The 26839-nt window shown below is 40.5% G+C and overlaps 1 protein-coding gene across 2 annotated transcripts in view; it reads right to left on the bottom strand.

The window, feature by feature from the left end:
* Positions 1 to 26839, bottom strand: part of AMMECR1 (AMMECR nuclear protein 1) — a 102146-nt gene that overhangs the window by 40601 nt on the left and 34706 nt on the right. The window contains exons 3-4 of one of the 2 annotated variants that reach the window (XM_032788079.2): positions 25465 to 25546; positions 21353 to 21463 (exon numbers count right to left, since the gene is read on the bottom strand). In XM_032788079.2, coding sequence (XP_032643970.2) covers positions 21353 to 21463; positions 25465 to 25546 — 193 coding nt within the window. The remainder of the gene's footprint in view (positions 1 to 21352; positions 21464 to 25464; positions 25547 to 26839) is intronic. The other variant, XM_075068816.1, reaches the window with a different exon arrangement.

Raw genomic sequence — 26839 nt, 5'->3', positions numbered from 1 at the left:
GTGAGGATGATGTTGGTGTGAAAGGGATGCTGAAAGCCCAGTGGGCATATCCAAATCCAGGCCTCCATTCCAAAACTGATCCCACTCTTAAAAAGTTACCATATGGCTTTTGTTGGCTATATTAGGGTTGCCAACTTTCTAATTGCACAAAAATGAACAACCTAGCCCCACCCCTTCTCTGAGGCCCCACCCCTTCCCTGAGGCCCAACCCACTACATTCTCCCTCCCTCGGTGGATCACTCTCCCTCACCCTCACCCACTTTCACTGGGCTGCGCCAGGGGCTCTAGCTGGGGGTGCAGGCTCTGGGGTGGGGCTGGGGATGAGGGGTTTAGGGTGGAGGAGGGGGCTCCAAGTTTGGAAGGGGCTGAGGGCTGGGGCAGGAGGTTGGAGCTCGGAGTTGGAGCTCGCATGGCTCCTGATCAGCCGGGGAGAGGGAGGCTGGCTAAGGCAGGCTCCCTGCCTGTCCTGACACCGCGTTGCAGCGCTAGTAGGCGCGGGCGTGGGGGGCACAGGAGGCTCCGCGCATGCTTCTCTCGCCCATAGGCACCACCCGCCACAGCTCCCATTGGCTGGGAACTGGTCAAAGGAGTGTGCAGCTACCAGAAACTGTGCATGCAAAATGAGTGACTGTACATACAAAAAAAAGGGGCTGTGAAATGGGATCACCACCGTTTCTAACTAAATATTTAATCAGCCCCATTGCAATGTTTGTCATTATGGAAATTCTGCTGTAGATCTAGTGGACAAGTAAGTTCCCAACTTTGTAGGCCTGGTTTGACAATCAAGCAAATAAGTATAATCGGGTGTTCTTCACTGAATGAGTTTGACACCAATGGCCCTACACCAAAGGAGAGGAACTGAAAAAAATCAAAACAAAAGAATGTCGGTAGAACACATTTTACAGCAGTCCTCTCTATCAATTTTAAAACAATCTTAGATACAACTGTTACATTGATCTATTTCTATGGGTTTCTCTCTTCCACCTGCAATTTGCAATGCTTGTAGTTTAGTTCATCTATGAAAGCAACAAAAGGTGCCTTGCTAGGCACTTACAACCTTGATGAATTACTTAGTAAGGATGTGTTGGAATCTAAGCAGCACATCTTTTCTGAATTAAAGCTACCACAAACTTAATATTGTGTCTTCAGTAGCATACAAATTACATGGTGAAATCCACTTCTAAAAATGACCGTGTACAGTACTGGCCCTCTGATAAGAGCGATTGTGCATTGTAGTACTAACAAATATAATTATTTCAGTTAAAACAATGATACACTGCACGCTTTAAATTGTACACTAATCATAATTTGCTTGACAATTCAAAAAGCGGAGAAGAATATTGGTTCTTTTATAAATTCACCATCATCCTACAATTTATAACATACAGAGAAGGTTATAGGGTTTGTTGGTGTCACTTACAGAGTTTTAGAATTTAGGCTTTCATGTGCAAGGGGAAAAACCATGCACCAAACACTGATCTTACTAGCTGTGCTCAAAGGGGGCAAAAACAACGAGGAGTCCTTGTGGCACTTTAGAGACTAACAAATTTATTTGGGCATAAGCTTTTGTGGGATATAACCCACTTCATAAGATGCATAGAGTGGAAAATACAATAAGCAAGTATAAATATACAGCACATGAAAAAGATGGGAATTGCCTTTCCCAAGTGTATGTGGGGGGGGGGGGGCGGCAGTGCTAAAGAGGTCATTTCAATTAGGCTGGATGTGGGAGCAAAGTAATACCAACTCATGCTGCCTGAAACATAAGTGAAACCAAAATTTTAATATATCGTGCAATCCTGTTCTCACTAAATTCAGTAGTAGTTTTATCTTGGACTTCAGCAGAAGTAGGTTAATGCCCCAAGGAAGCCTCTCTGTGATTGGCTATATACCCCACAGTAGAACTAAAAAGGTTAACTGGAGATGGAGAGCTCAATCAAAGCATCTGAGGGCTGGGCCAGGCCCAAACGAAGATAAGGCCCAGATGTGGAAGGAGCTGCGTGGTGAGCATAAATGGAGGAAAACGCAGGTGAGAAAGACCCTGCAGGCCAAGAAGGGAAGAACTTCATGGGCCTTCTGTAGTTATTAGAGTGCAGACCAGCCTTGAGGTAGCAGATGTACACTAAATCCAGGGAAATGCTTTTGGCAAGGGTCTGAAGGAAGGCCAAGGTAGGAAGTGGTCCATGGAGATAGCAGAGAGTTCAAGTGAGCAGACCCCTTAGCTGCTTGCCACAGGGTTCCTGGACTGGAAGCCAGAGAAGAGGCAGGGTCTGGGTTCCTCTACTGGTCCACTCGAAAAGATGGCATACAAACACTGATACAAGAAGGACACTCTGGGAGCTGTTACTCTGCACAAGAGTGAAAGGACAACACTGCAGAGCCAGAGAAGGGATGAAGAGACTGCAGAACAGTGAGCATGGTTTGCGGTGATTATCTGAATTTAGTTTATTGGACTTTATTTACCCTGGAAGGGGTGGGATTAACAGTGACCTGGCTGGAGAGCTGAATCATGAGAAGAGAGACCACTACAATGCTGGAACAGCTGCCAGCAGGGCATGTTAGAAAAGCAGAGCCTTGAATACATGCCCAGCCATGAGAGGGTATGCCAGTAGTGAGTTCACTCTTCTACACACACTTTGGAGTTGGTTACCTATGTTTCTTGAATGTAAAATATCTTTTTGCCACTAGATGCTACTGTTACAGAAAAGCTTTCTGCAAGCTTACAACCATTGCATATGGCTTCAACTTTCTGAAAGCCCAACAGCCATTAGTAGAGTGCAATGAATTAATATTAATTAAATGTGATGATATAGAAGTGGGTGGGCCAGGTAAAATTCAGAAAGTACCAATCTGAAATACAAAACAATTGAAAGTTGGTTTATAGCTAGGAGGACTGAGTTAACATTTTTCACAATATTATATTTTTTCAGCTTATAAAGGTTCTGCTAGTGTTAGAATTAAATTGCATCCACACCTGTTTTGGGAGTTTGAGTATTTTCTTCTCCACATACCACAAAATAATAATTATGGCTTATTATCTATGCTCTGAAGAAGCAAAAAGTGAAGGCAGGAAAGGGAAGAAGGTAACAAAAACAAGAGATGAACAGTTAAATAGTATTTAGTGGATATTCAATTCATGAAATCTCATGGTTATGCTTCAAATTGCATATTTAACAAATGTATTTGATTAAACTAAGTAGATTATATGGTATAATGGCTTCAATTAGAGTAGTAAACCTCCACTTTCAGGCATTTCTGCATAAGAGACAATTCCATATGCAGACATATAAAATGTAATGTGGAGGAAGCTCTCTGACAGCCTTGCTGAACTTGTGAGAGTTAGCTTTTTTTTTTATAATAATCACTCTAGAACCTTTCATGACCATTCACATTACTTCACACTTAATACATTCCTTCCTTAAGAAAATTTCAACAATTTAGTAGATTAGCTGCTTCTTTCATTTAAGACTAATCGTTTTGATAATTGATGGTTGGGCTTGGCAGAATATTTATCTAATTATAAAAAAAAGTTCCAGATTTCATTACAAGACCTGAATTCCACACCATACCACAGATGAGACATCAACTTATATTTTGCTAAAGAGAGAACATCTATCACACTGTAGTTATTTACTTCTCCCTTGAGTAATAACAAAAAAGTGTATTACTCTGTGACTGATATGGCAATTTCATGCAATATCTTTGAGAGATCTTGTTGTTAAGTTTGTATATCATTGTGGACTAGGGACTGTATGTAATTCCATAGGGGAAGATGTCCACAGCTCCTCCAGAAATTAACAGCGTAGTGTGATTAGGCAAATTCACTCAGGTTGCCACACCTCTGGAGAGGTACTACCACCTGGAGAGGCTTGCATATACTGGTTCCAACTGGATTCTTCAGAGGCCAACAGACACAGAGAAAACTTTTGGATAAATAGCCCGAGTTTAAACAAATTCAGGACCTTCCTTCTGATCCAGCAAACAGACAATAGGACCTTCTGTCCTAGCAAGGGTTGGAAGGGTTTTGGCATACTGAGACTCCGACTGATGGGTGACCTCTGAAACTTATCAGCATTCATATAGTATATTATTTTTAATGTTTTCTCCATAATGCTTTCACCTTAAGAATAAACATCCTTGCTTATAAGAAACTGTGGTAACTTAACTTCTGGCAATCACACTGCTTTCTCTTCAAAGGATATGAACAAAGTGCAGACAGTTGGCATGCTTAGGCAGTCTGGCTTGGTGGGAATATCACAGTAAGCAAGGAAGTGTGCCATCTAGGGGAAAAAAAAAAACTCACTTGAGGGGGAGAGACGCAGGTCTCTGCCAAAGAAAGTGACTGCTGAGGAGCCTGGAACCTAGAATGAGTGTCCTTGGAGGGGACCATCGAGAGGAAATAAAGGTGCAGATACCCTGAACTGTAGCACTCTTCTTTTAGGAAAATTTCTCCTTTCCTCTCACTGCTTTTAGAAGAGTTTGTCCCTCTTCTATGAGTGTCATGGGAACTGCTTCAAATTTAACTACATTCTTCTTGGAAGTTAACTTGAAGGAAAAATTCGTTACTCTTCATATCTTATTACTCATTATTTGTAAAGATTAGGTAACAGTATCTGAAACAAACATTAGTTACTATTGTCAGTGGAACTGTCTTAATTTATATCAGTTTGTTTACATAAAAATAGCATCTTGATTTGATGTTTCTTAACTAGGTTTCAATATGAAAGAAAACAGTAAAATGGAAATAAGGATTTATGATGAGGGACAACCGTCTTACTCCAGCTTCACTGCAGTAACTGTGGCACATATGGGAAATACTCAATTGCATCTTTTAATGTGTGAGACTTTAGAGCCATAACTCAGGCTATGTCTACACTAGCAATTGAAAAACACAACTTTTGTCTTTCAGAGGTGTTAACACTCCTCACCCCACGAAAGACACAAATTTTGCCATGACAAGTGCCAGTGTGAACAGCGTGTTGTTGGCAGGAGAGTGTTCCTGCCAACAAAGCAAACACCGCTCGTTGGGGGTGGAGGTTTTTAATTGGCTCTCCTGCTGACAAACAGCGGTGACACTGCACGACTTTTAGCAGCATGGCTGTAGCAACGCATCCATGTCGCTAAAAGCTGTGTTGTGTAAACACAGCCTTAGATCTAGGCTGCCATTATCATATCACGATAAGAATACAATGTTAATCTCTTACATGCTAGGGCTGTTCACTGTGTTTGCACTGGACATGTAAATCTGCATGTGGGCTTATTGGTTTGAATTTGAGTCCATGGCATCTCAGTTTCTTACAAAGTATATGCAAAAAATGAAACAGAATAAGATCAAACAATCCCTTTGGAATACCACATGTGATACAAACTGAGGACAAGGCACAGTTAGCTCTCAACTCATGGGATTCTATCCCAGTTCACTCCTGCTGAGTCTCATACATGGTCAAGGATACCTTAATGCACTGTGAAAGTTACTGTATTATGACTCAAATTGAGCCTCCACTTCATATTTCCTTAAGACTAGTGATAGGGACAATCAATCTTCATCAATTTTGTTTCTATGTATGGAGTCAAGGCCAATGTTTGCCAAAACTCATTACAGATTAAGCTGTGATTAGCTAGTACCTGTGCCAACAAACCTGCATAGTATATTTAAACTAGGGAATCCCACACTTTGTTGCCTCTGTAGGCAAGCACATCTTTGCATTCCTTCATTTCTACTCCTCCAAGCTCCCTATGTTAATGGTTAGCATTAATTTGATCTTTGATCTGACAGAAGTGGACAGGTGGTAGATGAGGGGTGAGCAAAATTGTACGGAGGTCAGTTAGGGGAGGCTGTGCCTCCCCAAACAGTCGAGCATGTCCCAGACCCAACCCCTATCCAAGCCCCCCTACTTCACGCCCCTTCTGGGACTGCTGCCCCATCCAACCCCCCCATCCCCTGACAACCCCCAGAACCTCTGCCCCATCCAACCGCCCCCTGCTCCCTGTCCCCTGATTGCCCTTCGGGACTACCAACCCCTTATAGAACCTTCCAGCTTGGCCCACTTACCACTTATCATGCCAAGCAGAGCAGCATGTCTGGCTGCCAGGCCAGCCAGAGCCACACATGCTGCCACTCTGCTCGGCAGGAGCATGCAGCTCCACCACCCAGAGTGCTGCCCATGCAGTAGTGTGGCTCTGTGGGGGAGGAGTGGACAGTCGGGGAGGGGCCAGCCAACCCCCCCCCCCCCCGCTCCCTGCCCCCTTATTGCACTGCCTGGAGCACCGGTGGCTGGCGGTGCTACAGCTGCGCCGCCCAGAGCACCAGGACAGGCAGCTACGCCGCCCGGCTGGAGCCAGCCATGCCACCGGGCAGCACAGAATACCGGGTCAGGCCATGGCTCTGCAGCTGCGCTGCCTGGCAAGAGCTTGCAGCCCCGCCACCCAGAGCTTTGCACTAGTGGCGCAGTGAGCTGAGGCTGTGGGGAAGGGGGAACAGCGGGGGAGGGACCAGGTGCTAGCCTCCTGGGCCAGGAGCTCAGGGGCCAGGCAGGAGGGTCCCAGGGCCAGATGTGGCCCGCAGGCCGCAGTTTACTTACCTCTGTGGTAGATGATGCTAGCTAGATAGCAGGGGCTCCTCGTGTCCCCCATTTCCTCGTCCTGGTTTTCCAACTGTCACAAAAATCAGTATGTTTCTGCTCACCAATGCATAACACATTCTCTGAAATTTTGGAATTATGGCATTCAAAAGTTATATTACACCCAAACAGAAAAATGCAATCAAGTTGAGTTTAAGCCTCACCAGATCTGCCAAATGTAAATTTCCACTACAATCCTGTCAATTACAGTTCCTCATATCCCAAATAAGTCTGTTAGTAGCAGCTAAAAATATTCATGTGCAAATAAGAGGCAGTTTTAAAAAGCAGCACAGGCAAAAGCTTGGGTTGGACAACATTGTCTTATTGCCTCAATTCTATAACTTAAGTATACAAACAGTACATATTTAACCCACCTGAATACCAGTGAACTTGAAAATTCACTCACTCAGAGTAAAGATTACTACAGAACATAAAAGTGTAGGGAGAATATGCACGGCCAGGAGACTGAAATGGAAAGCTTGTGCATACTAATAAAATATTTTATAGAATATGTTCTTCCCATTAAAAAATTGGCCAGATTCTTCTCCCTTCAAAGTTAATGGGAGTTTTTGCCATCGACTTCAATTGAGCATGACTGAGCCCTAAAATATGAAGTGATTTATGAAGGTCTAGTCAGTTCTTACAGTAACTTATCTTTCAACTACTACACAAATTGTGACATGTACAATTAAAATTTTCTAGCTCAGGAGGTTATACTTCAGGAAACTTAGTTAACTTCTCTCAAATCAACGCACTAAATCTGAGCACTAAAATTTTGATACTTGTTAAGCAGCTATAAATATTCTATTTACAGATGATCCAAGATATTTAAAATATAGATGTAATATCCATTATCTTTCATTATCTTTCATTCCATAATTCCACCTGCTCTGAAACTCTGTATTTTAAACAAATAGGTTTCAGCCACTTTCTAAAAAGCAGAACTCCAAAGGGTCTCCCCCTGAATGTCCAAAATTCATCCCTACAACAACAGGTTTTGTGAAACTGTGCAAAGTCCTTGGTAACCTACATGTTTTCAAAATGTATTTTCACACATTTGTAAACGTTCATAAGCCCGGTAAGAGTTTATGGATGAGAAAACAAGTCACTGCTTCAGTAATGAGAAAGCAGAACACAAACAGAGGGGTTGCCCTAACTAATGAGGCAGCATGTAGAGCAGAGACCTCCACAGACAAAGCACAGCTGCTGCTCTTTGCAGTAAAAGATAAGCAGTCTAGGTCAAGGGAAAAAAGCCTCTTTGTGGAGAAGGGAGCTGAACTGCAGAATGCATCCTCAGTGCAGAGGAGAAAGGGAAGTCTACTGAGCTTGAAAACTATGCAGGAACTTCTGGGGACGAATAACTGACAGCACCAATTCTTTAACAGAACGTGTTCAGATAAATTGTCTAAGATAGCAATCACAACCTCCTAGAAGATTGAGAATGTCACATCCTTTCCAAATAGTTGTCATATGAAAAGGCTGTCCCCTCCTTTTCCTATGTTTTGTAAAGATGAAATGTATGTTTTTTTCACTAGATTTTTACACCAGCATCAAATCATCCAGGTTGCTGTGAAAATGTCGGCAATATACTGCTCTAGAAACAGGAGAATACTTTTTATTGTCTCCTGTAAGAGCCAAAGCTATTTGAAAAAATCTTAACATAGTGAATTTGAAAAAAAATAATTCAGACCTCTAAATCCTCAGATATGAACTAATTTAAACTACCTGTCTCTTTAAAGTTGCTAAATCAGAAAAATAACCAAGCACAGTCAGACCACATTTCTTCTGTTTTTTGGCTATTTGTTGAACTGAAAATAAGCCAATGATTTGAGGGAAAGTCATATCCAAAATTAAATTTAGAGTTATCTACAAAATATACTTCACATTTTAAACCATTCACTCTAACAGTGCTGGTTGTTGAGAAAGAAAAGGGGTTTTTTTGTCTTTAAATAACTCGCATCTTTCCATGTACAATGTGTTTCTAATCTAGCTTTTAATTACAGAACACTGCAAACACTACTTAGATATCAATTAGACTAGTATTTGAATTGAGGAATGACTTGTAAATTATTAGTGGCTTGGGATCTATTTCACCCTGCAATATTATAGAAGTACATGAAGTTAAATATTGTACATATTAAAAGTTATGCTCTTTATAGAAGTGCCTTTTTTCTTCTCCTCCCACTAAATCAAACCAGATCCAGAACAAAATCTCTCCACTCAACTGAAAAATGAATAAAATGTAAGAAAAAGCTTTAACATTGTTCATTTGAATTAAGTCTGAGTTCCACCCCGATAAGAAAAGCCTGGTTTTAAATCTAGTTGCAGACACTGAATTACAGGATATGTTAGCAATTACTGTTTTCACAAAGGCCCTTCCCAGTGAAGCTGGTACTACAGTGTATGACAGATGGATAAGCTCCCTGGAGCAATTAGTTGTGCTCATGATTGTCAAAGTGCTCTTTAACAATTGTCAGAGTTACAGAAGTTCTTGTGGGAGTTATTTACATCTAGTACCTGCCAGATTAAGTATGGAACCACAGACTCTTTTGCTATTAGTAAATTGTAGTAAAAATAAAGGAGTATACCAGCACTATAGGACAGACTTGAGTTTAAATGCTTGGGAAAGCCCAGTCTGGGTTAATTGAAAAGCAAGTTTAAAAAACGTATTTTATAATGCTGGAGTGTAGCCATTTTTTTCCTCAATGTAACTCTTTAAAGGCTAGAATGTAAACAACTAGTCACAGTGCAGATGGAATTAATAAATATACCTAAAAGACTACACTTGGATCATAAACAGTTACCTTTTCTAAATTTTGAAGTGAAACAAAACATTCACACACAAAACCATCATTCAAAAGTTGAAAACTGCATTGTAAAAGTAGATTCTGATGTGTTTCTGAGAAATCAGAAACAAGATATTACAGGTTTTCTAAATTGTACCAGTGGAATGTCATTTATGATTCAAAAGTATCAAAGACATTAAACTGCTGTTTATAAAATAGATTAACAGGATTTTTTAATAGTCAACACTATATGCAAGGGCCACCAAAAGTTTCTTTCGTCAATGTCAGCAAACACACACCCTTTAGGAAGATTGTTCAAGGGTGAAGGAGAAGAGTGCTTTAACAAACTTGACTGACAAGTGACCATTCTGAGTGTAACTGATTCTAAAATGGTTCAATTTAAAATATTTAGAAAAGGTTTGAAAACTTGTATACATTTCTGCCACAAAAGTAGCCCAATTTTAAACCTTACAAACTTAAGAGTCCATGACTCAAACAGCTTCAGAGATCACATTCACATTTCAGCAGGGGCTATCTGAGCTGAACTCTCAGTCTATGAAAGGCTCACAATAACTGCTGATGCTTTGTATGGTAAGGAGGGCAGGGACATAAGCCTGTGGAAATTAAGTTTTCGGACTGCTCATTCTGAATTTATTCATGCTTTAAACACTGATACAGTTCTTAACATTTTGAGGGCTGCTTGAGCTCCCCCACAGCTGGGTATGCCATTTCCCCTTCCAAGAGCTCTTTGGCTACCTCAATGTGAACTCTATAAAAGAAGCCAACTTTTTAAGTGGATGAAGCTTTGCCATTCATGGTCTCAACATGAATAGCTTTTAGAAACCGCTTACATCTGTTTAGCACAATATAAAATCTAGCAAAGTTATGAGCATGTGTATTTTAAATCTCATTATTCTGACTGGAGCATAGCCAGTTTCACAGGCTACAAAGTCCTACTGAACAGTGAGAATACTGGCCTTTGGACCCCGGTCCATCACACCCAGTTTGTGACATTTCCTCTGCATACAACCTCAAGTGCCAGGGAGAAGCAGAATCTAAATGGAAGAAGTGCTTACAGATAGAAAAAATTTTAAGGGACCCCCATCCCATGGTCACTTCTACACAAAGCAGCAACGTTTAACACCATTAACAGCTTGCACGGAATTTTCAGAGCCCTTTCTTTATCCTCTTGCACTTGCATTCCTGGTAAGTTATGGAAGAACTTTATAGTTCAAATAAAACATCCCACTAAAGTAAATCAAGCCTTTTAGTTTATTACTGAGTTGGATCTCCCAGCACACAACCACTGCTCCTGAATCTCCACTAGCCCAGTCTGTCTTAAAAATCCAAATATAAATTAAATTGCAACAATCAAGAGACCATCCTCATATTCAGCACATATAAGCACTTTTTAGTTGGTGCAATCCATTCTTTTTCCACCTAGCATCTAAGCTGAGGGGAAGCCCCCCATCTTGTATATCTAAAGAGATAGGCATTTAATCACTGAGAACAAGCTGAAAAACAGGCATAAATACACCCAGGAGAAGCAGCAAATAACTTCCATGCCATTCTGTCGTCACAGCCAGACTAAACCAGTGTCCCAACATACATCAAACCCTCCTGTCTCATTCAAAAAATCCTTTACACTCAGCTGCTTTGAGACCAGTTCCATTTATGCCACTAGATTTATAAGCCAATGTACAGTAATGTCTTGTACTTTCCAGCCTGTGCCCTTAGACTATGATGGGACGGGGAACTTCTCTAGCACAGTTCTATTGTACAACACCAAATATATTCACAGTGCTTTATAAATCAACAAGCCATGAAAATTCTGCGTTGAAAGCAACTCCCATTCCAAAAGATCTGAGGAAATTAAGTGGCACAAAACTCAAGTGAGTTATTTGAGAAAAATATGGATTACCAACAGTGATCCAGTTTGGCAACTGAAGGGAGATAGTTATTGTAATGAAGTTTACTGCTCTAGCCATCTCTGGGGGGAAAACAACAACTTGGAAACCAGTAATTCCAGTTTCAACATCTCTTCCCCCATCCCTCCAAAATCTTAGGTTATGAATGAAGTCAGTTGGATATCTGACAGGGCCAAAAGATTTATCCCAACTCAACTGGAATTCTGGCTTGGAACCAAGTAGGTATGCACTAGCTTCCTAGTGTGGTGGAAGGAAACTGTGTAGAAAGCACTTGAAATGCCATGAAAACATCATGGGAAAGGACTGGAGTCCCAACCTCAACAGCTCCTCCCGGACACCACTCTGGAAAGATTTAGTGATCACTGGATGTCCCAAGTTACCCATGAACACACATTCAATGGAGAACTCCCAGCACCATCTAGTACTCACTGTTCAGCACAAATAAGAATCAATCAGCACTAAGTACTTCAAACCTTTTTTGTACGCATGCATTCTATAATAAGTGTACATGGTTCTAATTCTTATTTTCCATACATGTTATATTTCAGCTATCATTCTTAAAGTCAGAGTAAAACTTCTTAATCCCCCCAATATTGATAATATTGGGTTTTGTTATACAGAATCACACCAGATGAGAGAGATTAAGTTATGCTGAGCTCCATCTGAAAAAAGATGGTTTTGACTGTCCTGATGTGTATATTTAGTGAAGAGAAAACACGAGTAGAAATCTTCGTTGGGCCACACATTGAACTAAGCCACTTCTACAATAACTTATATCAATTGCAAAAATCCACTTTTCTAGACATTTGAAATATTGAACTCTCCAAATACATTGGTCACATTAGCCTTTACATACCTATATGTATAAGTATTCTGGTTCTCTGTATGGATGGTAGAATGGTGATCTGTCTTCTCAAAAACCTTAAGGTTTTATAGTTTCCTTTTCCAATAAAATTCAAAATAATTTAAACATTATCCTTTTTATTTGTAATGTTTTTCTTTGATTTCTTGCAGGAAGTGCTGCTAAGGAAATAGACTTTCATCCACTGTTTAGAACTTGGGTCTAGCCAGGCTTCCTCAGGATGAACAAACCAATCTTAGTCCCTTTTTTAAAATTAAGAGCTCTTAATTGATTTTTAAAACAAGTTTTCTGTTTCTCTATGGAAATGTTTTACTTTTTCTTTATTTAAAAAGTAAAATATTTTTTAAAAAGATAAGGAAAGCCTTCACAAAGCACGGTTAACGTTACCTACCCACAATTCTCTCTAACTTCAAGGCACTCAAGAAGTGCAAGAACCCTTAGTTCCCAGTGAAAGGAATGCTACAGCACCTTCAGGAGATGAAAAAGCATTTTTCCCTCTTATTCAAACAAGGTATTAATCCAAATACTAATGTCTGCCACTAAGGCCAAATTGCTGCAAAAAACAATGTGTAAGAGACCGTCACTCAATTATTTGATGTGCCACATCCAATGCATTGTTTGCTCTCTAATGACACACACCAAAATCCGTGACACCACTGATTTCCTGAGGAAACTACAACGCATTGGTCACCTCCGAGAAAACACCATCCTAGCCACCATGGATGTAGAGGCTCTCTACACAAACATCCCACACACAGATGGAATACAAGCTGTCAGGAACAGTATCCCTGATGATGCCACAGCACAACTGGCTGCTGAGCTCTGTGCCTTTATACTCACACACAACTATTTCAAGTTTGATGACAATATATACCTCCAGACAGTGGCACTGCTATGGGCACCGCATGGCCCCACAATACGCCAATATTTTTATGGCTGACCTGGAACAAACGCTTCCTCAGCTCTCGTCCACTCACACCCTTCTCTACCTACGCTACATTTGATGACATCTTCATCATCTGGACCCATGGGAAGGAGGCTCTAGAAAAATTCCACACGATTCAACAACTTCCACCCCACCATCAACCTCAGCCTGGACCAATCTTACACGGAGGTCCACTTTTCTAGACACCACGGTGCAAATAAGCGATGGTCACATTAACACCACTCTATATCGGAAAACCTACCGACCGCTACGCCTACCTTCATGCCTCCAGCTTCCATCCGGGCACATCACACGATTCCATTGCTACAGCCAAGCACTGAGGTACAACCGCATCTGCTCTAACCCTCAGACAGAGACCAACACCTACAAAAATTCCACCAAGCATTCTCTAAACTCAATACCCGCACGAGAAATAGGAAACAGATCAACAGAGCCAGACGTGTACCCAGAAGCCTCCTACTGCAAGACAAACCCAAGAAAGAAACAACAGGACTCCACTGGCCATCACATACAGCCCCAGCTAAAACCCCTCCAACGCATCCATCAGGGAATCTACAACCATCCTGGACAATGATCCCACACTTTCACAGGTCTTGGGTGGCAGGCCAGTCCTCGCCCACAGACAACCTGCCAACCTGAAACGTATTCTTCACCGCAACTGCACACCGCACCATAGTAACTCCAGCTCAGGAACCAATCCATGCGAACAAACCTCGATGCCAACTCTGCCCACATATCTACACCAGTGACACCATCATAGGACCTAACCAGATCAGCCACACCATCACTGTTCATTCACCTGCACGTCCACCAATGTAATATACGCCATCATATGCCAGCAATGCCCCTCTGCTATGTACATCGGCCAAACTGGACAGTCACTACGGAAAAGGATAAATGGACACAAATCAGATATCAGGAATGGCAATATACAAAAACCTGTAGGAGAGCACTTCAACCTCCCTGGCCACACTATAGCAGACCTTAAGGTGCTATCCTGCAGCAAAAAAAACTTCAGGACCAGACTGCAAGAGAAACTGCTGGCTTCAGTTCATTGCAAATTTGACACCATCAGCTCTGGACTAAACAAAGACTGCGAATGGCTTGCCAATTACAGAACCAGTTCTCCTCCGCTTGGTTTTCACACCTCTACTGCTAGAACAGGGCCTCACCCTCCCTGACTGAAACGTAACCTCGTTATCTCTAGCTTGCTTGCTAGCATATATATACCTGCCCCTGGAAATTTCCACTACCTGCGTCTGACGAAGTGGGTATTCACCCACGAAAGCTCACGCTCCAAAACCTCTGTTAGTCTATAAGGTGCCACAGGATTCTCTGCTGCTTTCACACACCAAAAGATTTCACTTACGTTATTTTAGAAATTTTGTTGACAGACACACATTTAATTCAATACTTAAGAAAAGTCATTTTACTTTTATTAAAGATAGTTTATTCTTTAATTCTGCTTTCTGAGGAAATATATAACATGATGATGTAATCCGAGGAATAATTTTTTTAGAAATGGTGGCATGCATGCTATTCCACAGTTATAAGATAATCATATTGAACAGACTGAGTCATATGCAATAACTAGGCTCAGTTGGATAAGTTAAGGTTTCTCTGCCTTATTTAAATCTAAATTATTTGTTCTATTGCTTGATATCACAATTCAATTTATTATTAAAGTGAATTCAAGCTACATATGGTAGGCCTAAACTTTTGGCTTGAAGTGGTCCTATTTATCAAGTTCATATCTAAAATATTTTGGTTCAAAGAAGATTTTAGAAATATGAGTTATTGACAAGTCTCAGTAAAGTCAGCCTTGCACACAGATCAGCATGTCTGTTATTACATAGCACCTATGGACTTTCCTGATTGCCAGATCATAGTCTGTGCCTATTCTTGCAGTCCCAGAATAATAGTTTTGTCTGTCACAACCTTACCATTACTTAAATATAGTTATGTTAGGTGTATTAAAACTGTGCTAATCTGACTGCTTCACTTCACACTTTAGTGTAAGTGGTGAGACCCAATTAATTATGTTTTTTGTAAGGACGCAAATGGTATCCTACTTTGCCAATAAAAGCTCTCTGGAGGTGTTCACTGATGTTCCTACTGTCTTCCATCTTGTAAAGCAAGCCCTGCTGCCTCAAATATGCTTACACTCTGGCTTCATTTTCTTTGAATAGTTTAAGTGAGGTACTGACCATTCTGTACCATGAGTAGCAATTCTTAGTAAGACATTAATAGGACATGATACATTTTGTTACATCTACTTAATGACAGTAAATATTGTTGAACAAAAACTGGCAGCTCCTCTCTCATACAGAGATCTCACATGCACAAAGTAGTTTAACTTCAGAAGATAATTAAGAGTAGGGAACACAAAATAACAAATTTGGAGGAACAAGCAAGAACAAATGTAATATCAGACTACATAAAGTACACTGCTTTCAATTTATGAAGAAAACATCAACAGATATTTACATTTAAAAGACTACATGACTATTAACATAACCAACATGAAAGGAAAAAGCTGGTTTACAGTATATACTGTGAACCTAAACAAATTTCTATTGAAATCAAAATTAGCTTGCCTATGGAAGAGACTACTTTGGAAACAAACTGTCATAACTGCTTACGTCACGAATTTAAGAGCCCCATTATATATAAATCGCATTCCTTACTATGCTTGACAAAGTAACCTGTAGTACTCTCCCATTTATTCACTTTTATTCAGATATAATCCTTACATTCAAAACTCAGATTTCATTTTATGAACTGGCAGGATCTAGAATACGCAGAGATGATGCACTCTACTTTGTGCAGGAAAAAAATCAACCCATGGAGCTCAAACTGCTCAGGAATAACAAAAGTTGACTCTGAATGAAACTCATGTCAACTCTGAAGTCAGAGTCACAGCTACCTTGGCTATCCTTTGTGTGTTAATTGTTTCATCACTTATGTTGTGGACTGGTAGATCCCTGAACCTAGCATGGGACTTAGGTGTGGTGAAAGAGAATAAAGAAGTATAAAGTCATAGGGAATAATACCTGAAAATGGTTGTGTGGAGTTAGTGTGAAGAAGGGTGGTCCAAGAACTGAAGAGATGTAATGGAAGTTGTACGTTAATCTATATATTGACCTTAAATATGAACAAAAACAAAATGCTAAAGTTCAACTGAAGGGGGGGAAAAGCAGAACACAAATATACATCTATGAAACTTACTAGATAACTCAAATCCCCTTTTACTGTGATCAATCATTCAAATGTTTGTAATACGAAAAAAATAGCTTATACACTCATGTTTAGTTTCCTGTCAGTAGAGTGGGAGAAGAGAACTGATTATTTTTTCATGGGGGTAGAGGAGAATAAGAACTTAGTGATTTATTTTTTGTTTTAAATTATCAATTAAACTGTTGGGAGATGTATGCCAACTAACAGTACTGGTGTGGTAAAACTCAAATATATCTACCTCTAAAATTAAGTTTTAAGGGGAGAGAATTGTGTAGCACTTTCCCCTTCCTTGGATTTTGTAGCTAGAATCCCAACTCCCTCCTTTTATTCCTGTCCTCCCAAGACAACATTGCAGGGAGGAATATTGAACATGCCCCCCTCTAGACCAGCAGATACGTTCTTTACTAATCATCTCCAGCTGAGAGTAGTAAGATACACCTTTCATTCACAGAAAGAGTGCACTGTGTGCACTCCCAGGTCCCTGCTGGTATAAGGCATAAAAACTACAACGTGGATCTGCAGATTGTAGCCCACCAGGCCAGTCCACTTCAGGTTTGTGGGCTTCCAATATCAACTTTTTTTTTTTACTGCTCTTCTCTCTCCCCTTCTGTCACAGAATCAACCTTCTTCTGTCTGCCTCTCCTCACTAGTTGCCTCCCCAGGAATATACACCAGTTTCACACTGCTGTTCCTCCAACTTGTACCATAACTGATGTAATTATAGTTTTATGCCACTGCTCTTGCTAGATCAAGAAGAAATTGTTTTGTACTCTGCTAGCTTAACCTGCCTTTCAGCTATGGTATGACCCAAGTGGGAAATATATGGTGAATTATAACCTAATTAACAGGTAACTAAAGGATTACTAGCAAATAAAAACTATTTTATTGAGCACCTCAACTGTAAGTTTTCACAGCCAAAACCTAAGCCTTACTGCTGAACAGAATACATGAAAAAGTTTGTCAACCTGTTCTGAAATGTTGTAGTAACCTGCTTCCAAGTTCAGTGTATTTTCTTGATGAAGCTGCAAAACACAACGTAATTTTTCATAATCTGGATTGATTTATTTTATACATTCAGGTGGATTACTCAGTTCATACAATCAGTCTGAAGGACTGTTTTTCCATGGTATAGTTCTTAAATCCTACAATATTAAATATTGCAATGCCTTTGAAAAAGGTTAGATTTCTTTTTAGCCAGTTAGTCTTTTGCTAAACTCACGTCAATCACTACATTCAAACTTCTACTCAGACTCAAAGGCCAGAAGGGACCATCGTGATCACCTAGTACAGTGGTTCTCAACCTGCGGCCCATGGGCTGCTTGCAGCTCAAGAGTTGTGGCCCATGTGATATTTTCAGGGCCACGCTGCGAGGATTGGATGCAGCTCACAACGCACTGCGGGATGCATATGCAGCCCACAATGGTAAATAGGTTGAGAACAGCAGATCTAGTCTGACCTCCTGCACGTTGCAGGCCACAGAACCTCGCCCACCCATTCCTTTCATGAAATCCTGCAATAATCCACTTCCTTCCCCGTTCCACAGTTTTATGTATCTGTAAAGTAAATCTTGTAGAATTCAATTTTATTAGAAATACATTAACTAACTTTTTAAACTATGGGTATTCTCATCCCTTCCTCACGACTTGGGCAGATGCATCCAATTAATTATAAGTCATTCAACGTCAGAAATTTCCTGTTCAAAGCATGCTGGCAATACCACTAATAACCTCCATTGCTCAAAATGCAGAACTCATTTTCTATCACATTACTACCTTTTCTGGTCTAAGACTGTAAAAGACAGTTGCCAGACTTGTGGGCTTGGCTTCCAAAAAGGGTAGAGTGGGAGAGAAAGCTACTCATTTTGCATTGACAGATCCACTATCCTTTCTTTATTTAAAAGAAATTAGATTACTGTGTACTGTGAAGAGTGGAGGGAACTAGAGATCACCTGCAGAACTAATGAAGTCTGATAACCTGATGAGCCAAATGTTAGTGATCTCTTTATCTCATCCCAATATGAAGGAAGTCTAGTATACCTTGATTAACACAAGGGTGTTCTAACTCACTCCTTGAGACCACAGCCAACTGACATACTAGAAAAGTTAGCCTCTTAGTATGGTGAGTACTTTGGAATTCCTAATTCCAGTTTTGAAAATGAAAATCTAGCTTTAAGAGGATTTCAATCATCCCCTGAGAGTGCTTCCTTAGTCTTTAGTCTGCAAGGTCTGTGGATGCTGAAGGGCTCTGAAAAATCCATCTCAATCCACAGTCTGGAAGTTACTAAAAGGCTTAGAATGAATCAAGAAGGCATCTTTTGCAAGAGCTTCTTTTTTTCTAAAACAGCTGAATAAGATGTCTTGAAGGCAACATGTGATCAAGGTCAGAAGGAGCTTAGCCTGCAACTTTGTTCTTTGACTATTACGATCAAGTTCTATTGGTGCCCATGGCCCGTTCATGAGCAGCCTGCCCTCTGGATTAGTTTGCCTCCAAATCATTTTCAATAATTTTTCTTTGCTTTTGGGAACTGTTTTTACCTTTCTCAAGAACGCCATAACTTACATACCGTTGAACTAATTAGAACATCCTAGTTTCGGGTCCCTCCTACTGGGGCTTGTGAAGCCTCAAGTCATGAAAGTTGATGGCCATTTGAGGGTCTCCTCTGCTCTGGTTCTCCAAGTTTCTTTCTGGAAAGTTCCCTTGTTTAAAGGCTGAGAGCTCCTTCCCTATAATTTCATTTTCCTTCACTTTTTGGAGATAAAGGAAACTTGTCTGGGAAATGCAGATAATGCACTCAGTTTTTTTTTTCTTCTTTCTAAACATCTGCTGTACAGAAAGTCGCCGCCACCACTACAATCTCATGCTAGCCAATGCAAATCAATAGTCTCTCTGCATATACGTGCCATCAAATTCCAGAAACCTTGTAACTTACTCAGAATCCCAGTGCTCACACCTAGAATGTTTCTATCATACTGAAAGCTGTTAAAAAAACAACACAAGTTTAACAGATTTCCTGTAAAAATAATGGGGGATTCCAGTAGAGCCAGTAAAGATTTTCAAACAAGTAGTGAAAATTAAGTATTTCACTGTATTACAAAGAGCCCTATTTCACAAATTAAGTTGGCTTTTAGTTCTTAAGGTATAAGGTTTCCCTTCATGTGGAAAAGTACTGAGCTGTAATCACATTCTCCTGTGCTCAAGCTTGATAGCATCTTCCTATTAAAACCTCTTTCTGGATAGCTTAGTGTAACTTTCCATAATAGCTGTCCATTTAAATAGTGTATTTAAGCTATTTTGATGCCCTTACGTTAGGTGCCACTTTTAATATTTTTGCTACTCTTTTTAACTTCTGAATTTGGGATGTAATGGTAAGTGTCTTCCAAGCATCTTCTAAATCACACAAGAGTATCATGCCATGCAACTCCTGGACAACGAAAGACTATGACTGACACTGCATTTAATTTGCATGTTTTAAATGCTCTTCCATGGATTCCCTCAAGATTAGGTAATCTGTCCTCTTCACATCAATTTCCACAGGTTTACCAATTCTATAGTATTTACGGTATTCCAAGTGCCTCCTTATATTTTCTTTTTTTGTTTTACTGTTTGCCATTAGACTTCACTTCTGTGTTCTGACTTCTTTCTCCTAGCTTCTGATGGAGGTTTTCTGCACAAACCTGCAATATCTGACCCCAAACAGCAGAATATACTTTTAGACTCCAAGCTCTTTGGAAGTGTTTTACTGTCTGTACAGTTCCTAGTATGATGGGTCCTTAACTTCCTTTAGAACTCTAGGCACAATGTTATACAAATACTACTACTAATAATGTATAATATATTTTACAAGTCCTGTTTTACTGATCATTTTTGATTGCAGAGTCTTAACAAAGCATAGCCAGAGATGTTCCAGGTATTATAACTGATACAATGAAGACAGCTAGGTTTTCTCCAAGTTTCAGGCACCCAGGCAAATTAATAGTTGAGTTGCTTCCTGCATTTGCCTGCTAAGCCTGAAGTAGTCTCAGGATTTTATTAGCTTAATCATTCACAAAGAGAGAGAGACATGACTAGACTCCATTACATCAACAGTTAATATTAGCAGTGTGGGATTTTAACAATAGAGGAAGATCCAGCACTAGAAGCAAGTCTCCAAACGCAAGTGGTCTAGAAATTCCAAGTACTTAGAGTAATAGAGATGGGATGGTAACCATCCTAGAAGTCTACATGCACCAGAATATATTTTCCATTTTGAAATGCTACAAAGCAGTATATTGCTGTTAAAATTTCTTTTACAGTTCAATCCCACCCACCTAAAACCACAAATAATCAAAGGAAACCAAGCACAATGCCTACTTATAGCTCTAGTGATGTATTTATTTTTCACCCTATGCAAAAGGAAAAGAAACACTGAAGTGAATGATTTTGGGTGTGGCTCAAAAATAAAGGATTATGCTGTCAGGGAAGTGAGGATTATCACTTACCTCCCTAGTCCAGAAGTTTCCCACTCAAGGGCTGGGATGTATCTGAAGAGTACATGTAATGGAAATTTGTAGGATTAAATTAACTGCAGCTGATTGGAAGCACCTGATGGAGAAGAGGTGAGAATACCTGCTGTTTTAGACTTGTGAATATGATAATCCCCAAAACTGACTTTCTGGTATTCTTCCCTCAAATTAACTATTAAGATCAAAAGTTGTCTATCCACTGGGGGAAAAAACTACTATGAGTCAGTTATAGTAAGTTTCTGGAAAACAGTATTATAGACTACGAAAAAGAATCGTGCTATGGGTTTAACTGAAGCTATTAACACCACAGTACCAGTGATCACATAGTGGGGAAATTAGATGGTGTCAAAGGAGTTAAAAATTTTGGCTGATAAATTCAGAAACAAAGAAATCACAAAATTCAGGTTCTGTTTTGATTCCCCTATGAAAATATTTAAATGCAGAAGTTGAAACAACAAAACCAGATCTTACCTAGTAAGTGTGTACTCCCTGAGTCCTGAATGCAGGTTCATGGCTGAAAAAGTACCTATGCATCCACGCAATCGTTTATCTCGACCAATCTTCCATGTTACAAAGAGCGGGCTGTTTTAGGGAGGAAGAAAAGGCATATGTGACTGCAGAATTCTTACAAGTGTCACAGTATTGATAGTCAGTGGTATTTCAATAACATAATAATTCTCTGTTGCAAAACTAAACAAACCCTACAAATTAGCTGCTTCTGCACCGGCCACAGTATTCGGAAGCCTATTTTACTATTTCTGTTTTGTCTACTGTAGACAGGCCCATGTCATTCAGATACAAAGTCTGGAAAACAGACTAGTATCTAGCTACAATACTCAATAGCCAGAGAAGCAAATCTCTTGCTAGCTGACATGATGCATTTTGTTTGCTTATCTTCCATTAGACTCTCTCCCCAGAAGCCAAGAAATCTTCCCTCAGACATCTCTTTTCTATAGAAAGACAGTTCTTACGAGACCACCACAGAACAAAGGATAATATCCCATTCATACTAGTCATACAGAAAATCCTTGCTTTTTAATTTTGAGCTGAGCACTAACAGAATCCCCCGGAAGGCAGGCAGAAGGCATTTAAGGGCAGATGGTATCTAGATTTTAAAATATAAGCCTTTACAAAGGAAATTTTCTCCACGATGGCCAAGTCTCTCTTGACGACAAGCCCATCTTCTGTAAGATGATAATCAGTAGTGCAAAGGCCAGAATGGTATCTTCTCTGTAAACAGTCCAATTCAACAGCCAGAACTTATTTTCTGAACTCCAACATAAATCTTAATCTGTGCATGTGTAACAATTTTGCTAATTCATCCCCCCTTTGACCCCTCCCACACCCCCATGTGAGCAGTAAGATTTTGTAAGGTTGGTTTAAACCTCTATCAGTCCCACTTTCACCACTCAAATGTCAAAGAATACCTGGAACATTTAAGCTTCAATTTTTTTTTTAAAAGCAAGCCTCACTAAGGGGCAACATGGATTACTGACTCCTACCAATAACACTGAACCACTTTAGTGGTGACCCATGCATACACGTGTGTGCAGTCCATTTGAAGTCAATGGAAGTACTCGGACGTTCACAAAGTTAAGCACAAGTGCCTATAGCACTGGGGCCTTGGTCTTACCCACTTCAATTTGTGGGGATGTGGGACAGATTATATTAAGTCCACGTGTGACAATGAACTTGGCTTCTTAAACATTAACATTTAGATAATCTGATTTAACAGGATAACGTCAGATAGTTTAGGGCCAAAACATACATTTGTTTTGTTAAACAAAGATCAACAGAATTTTTTTATTTAATGAAAAAAATAATTTGGATCTAAGCTTTCCCCTACACTGGGTGTAGCCCCAAACATTACAGCATTGTTCCAGTGCATGAGAACCAGAAAATTACACTGACTTGGTATTTTCTAATCCAGCGGTTCTCAAACTGTGGGTAAGGACCCCAAAGGAGGTCAGAACCCCATTATAATGGGGTCACCAGGGCCAGCATTAGACTTGCTGGGATGCAGGGCTGATGCCCGAACTCCACTCGTACCCAGGGCAGTGGGGCTCTGGCTCCATCCCCTCCCCGAGAGTAATGTAGTAATTTTGTTGTCAGAAGGGATCGTGGTGCAATGAAGTTTGTGAACCACTGTTCTAGTCTACTCATAGCCAAGACAGAACATGGCAGTCAAATGCAAAAAAGGACAAATGATTAAAAAGTTTTTAAACAAATGTATTTTAAGACACTGAAGGTATTAATGCAGGTAAGGCAAGTTTTAATGAAAACTGAACCTAGTTCATCTTTGAGTAAAATAACTTACATATCAAAATCTAAATATTTTTGCAATTCTTTCTGCTGCCACAAGCTAGAGCATTACATTCATATGGCCTAGAGTGAACACATCTCAGACTGTAGTCTATTGCTTGAGACATCACCTGGTTCTCCTATATTTATCACTTGTTCTATCCCCACTGCTTTCATCAAGGGGCCAGGGCTTGGAGAAGGGGCCAAGGAAGCACACAGCTTGACTCAAGTTGGTAGGTTGAACCTGGGGAGTGTCAGCGTTTGGAGCAAGGATAAAGTGGGGGGTGGCACAAGGGAGATAAAGAATACCAAAGTTAGGCAAGAGATTCTAGCAGGCAAGCAAACAGAGAAGCAGGAAGTGCATGATGGGTGAGATAGGAGGATCAAGGAAGTATATCAGGGAGAGGTCATGGGCACTGAACAAATTGGCAAGTTGGGACAGAAGAGAAAAGCAGTCTCTCTCTGGGGCAGAAGGTAGTGTGTCTGGATGGGGGAAGGAGTCTGCACACTAGCAGAGGTAAGCCCTGGGGAGCAAGAGCAGGTGGAGTTGTAGGCAGAGGGAGAAGAAAGTTCATGTAGTTCCTGGATCCCCAGTCCCCTGAAATATGCAGGGTTGGAATTCAAGTCCTACAGAGTTCTTGAGCTGAACAGCCTCAGATGGGAGTTCCAGAATGCAGGAAAAGAGCAGTGGGGGTCTGCAGTGGAGACAGGGGTGGGAGAGAAAAGAAAAAGAAAAGCAGGAGGAGTCTAGTGCATTTTCTATTAAAAGCAAACAATTACTTAGTAGTGAAATACAAATAAGAAGGTACAAATATCAGTCCTTCAGACATGTCCTTGTTTTAGTCTTTTCTATAAGCAATTTGTCACATGTATGACTGATCACAATGGGGTCATAACTAGGAGGGGAGATAAACATAAGACACTCTTTATTAAGAAAAGTTGCGTACCTCTGATCTAGACTGATTTTACTTGAGATGAACAATCTGGCTTCACATTTCAGGGAAAGTCTCTGTTCACAGACAATTGTGACAAAAGATGTGTGCCATACTTGGTATCAAGACTTTGAAAGCACTGTATAAAATCTGCTACAGTAAGGCATGCATTTATCTCTTTCTACATCTGTCTAGAGCTCAGTTAGCAGGCAGGCATTATGGCGCCATGACCTTCATCCAGTCTAACAATATCCTGGAGAAATAAATCCTCTGAATAAATACATCTAAACCAGCTGCTACTTCCTCATGAATGCTGAACTGATTTTTCTACTCAATGTCCTTTGATCATGACATTCCCCACAACTCCCCCGGGATACCAAGGTTAGTCTGGCACAAGCCACCACTGCCAAGGCTACCTGGTTTTCCACTGATATTTTTTCAATCAAAAATATCTTGAGGTGGTCATTGCCTTCTAAAATGGGAGGAGAATCTCACATTAAATTAATCTACTGGGATTGAGACTCAGGAGATTACAAGGTGAATGCACCAGCTATTGTGCTTCTCTAAAGAAAGAAGCAAAATTAATAAAGCTTATATGAGTACAGGAACAGCCCTGAAATGGCTGCATCAAAAGAGATGTCAAAACAGATTTGGTGTTGCTATCAGCTGAGCATGAAGCTAGATGATAACCCTGGGAATACTGCACCACAAACTTTTCATTATGAGCTTTGAAAACCTTCTTGCACTCTCAGTTTCCATAACAAATTCCCTTTCTTTGAGGGACTACTCAGACGACAGCCCAGATGCATCTTCTCTTTTGCAAGACAGTCACCTCTCTCTTGCCACCTTTCCTCTCCACGCCCTACAATATTTCAATTCTGAAGCAGTCTAAAAACCAACCATTACAGGGCCTTTTCTTATGGTATGAAGATCATAGTTCTTTAGACCACGGAAATATACAAAGTGCCTTTGAAGATGCAAGACCACCATGTGATTGCAGAATGGCAGGTGGCAATATTACCAGTTTAGATGGCGGCAGAGTCTGCCATTAGTGTCCCTACAATCACATGGCAAACTTTGAGGAGAGAGCACAGAATTACTCCCTTACTTTCAGAGATAAGTGAGTTATCATAGCAATTTTTGGAAACTAATTTAGTTGCAATGTTCTTGGGTGTCTGGGGCCACATCAAGTCTTCTCTCCCTCTTCCCCCCATATAAAAATAATTCAGTCACTGCAAAGCTGAATGGACCCTGAAACTTTACATGCAGAAGACTTTCAGAGCACTAAACAAGGTGATCTGCCCCTAGTGGAATCTTGTGACTCTCCTTTATTAGACGGGAAGAGCTCACCTTCTTCTAGTGATGACGAACTGAGGAGGCAGTTTAAGACGTCTCTTACTTTGTATTTTATTTTTCTTTCTTTTTGATGAACCTGAAAAGGAGGTAGACACATCTTCTGTTTTTTTGCTCTTTTCATAGATTTTTTATTTATTTATTTATTTTTTAAGACCAGAGGAACCATTGGGGTCATCTAGTCTGACCTCCTTTCTAACACAGGACATAGTATTTCACCCAATTACCACTATACTGAGACCAATAACCTGTCTGACTATAGCATATCTTCCAGAAAGGCATCTAGCCTTGATTTGAAGAGATCAAGGAAACTGTTCAATTGTTTTGAGCACCCATCACAATCTCCCTTTGCACAGATAAGTCTGAAATAATATTCTAGTTGGAGCTCAACACTGTTTTCTTACTCTTTTTGTCTAAGGTTAGAGATGTGTTAGCTGTATTATACTAAGGTATAATGTATGGAAGTTAGAATTCAGACACACAGATACCGGTTAACGCAAATACTTTGTTCTGAGTTATCTTTTTCAGGCCAAGTGGGGATTCCTGCTAGAATTAACTGATATGTCTGCTCTGAAGGGCTAGGGGAAGTCTGTAAATAAACTACTGCTGAATGCCAGAGGGGTTAATAGACCCCTGCAGGGTCACTGACAGAAGTACATATAGATAGGCAGGGTTCAAGATACATTCATACTATGAAGAGAGTTCAAATTTGAATCTGGATGCATAGCTACACTCTAGTTCCACCACAAATTGTCAAATTAAAGGAGAATCATTGGTTAAAGTTTCATAGGCCATCTAATGCAGGTGGTCAGACTAGACTGCCATCCTGGCCTTAATCTTTGACTCTATTAAGTACTTGCCTGCTACTAAGACCCCATAAAGCAAACAGATTATACAGAAAAACTAATGTAAACTAGGAAAATGATACCAGCTTCATTACTCTCTACAACAGGGATTGGCAACCTTTGGCACGCGGCCCACCAGGGTAAGCACTCTGGCGGGTCAGGCTAGTTTGCCTGCTGTGTCTGCAGGTTCAGCCAATCGCGGCTCCTACTGGCCGTGGTTCGCAGCTCCAGGCCAATGGGGGCTGCGGGAAGTGGCGGCCAGCACATACCTCGGCCTGCGCCACTTCCTGCAGCCCCCATTGGGCAGGAGCAGCAAATCATGGCCAGTGGGAGCTGCGATCAGACGAATCTGCAGACGCAGCAGGCAAACCAGCCCGACCCGCCAGGGTGCTTACCCTGGCAGGCTGCGTGCCAAAGGTTGCCGATCCCTGCTCTACAACATCCATCTGCTTTTTACCTGTTAAACTGTATATTCAGTTTCCCCTTGTTTGAATGACTCTATTGAAAACTGCAACTGGTTTTAAGGT

Source organism: Chelonoidis abingdonii, chromosome 8, assembly GCF_003597395.2.
Source record: "Chelonoidis abingdonii isolate Lonesome George chromosome 8, CheloAbing_2.0, whole genome shotgun sequence".
In the NCBI taxonomy this organism is placed as follows: Eukaryota; Metazoa; Chordata; order Testudines; family Testudinidae; genus Chelonoidis; species Chelonoidis abingdonii.
The sequence above is the reverse complement of the archived record's forward strand: the minus strand, read 5'-3'. Positions and strand labels throughout refer to the sequence as shown.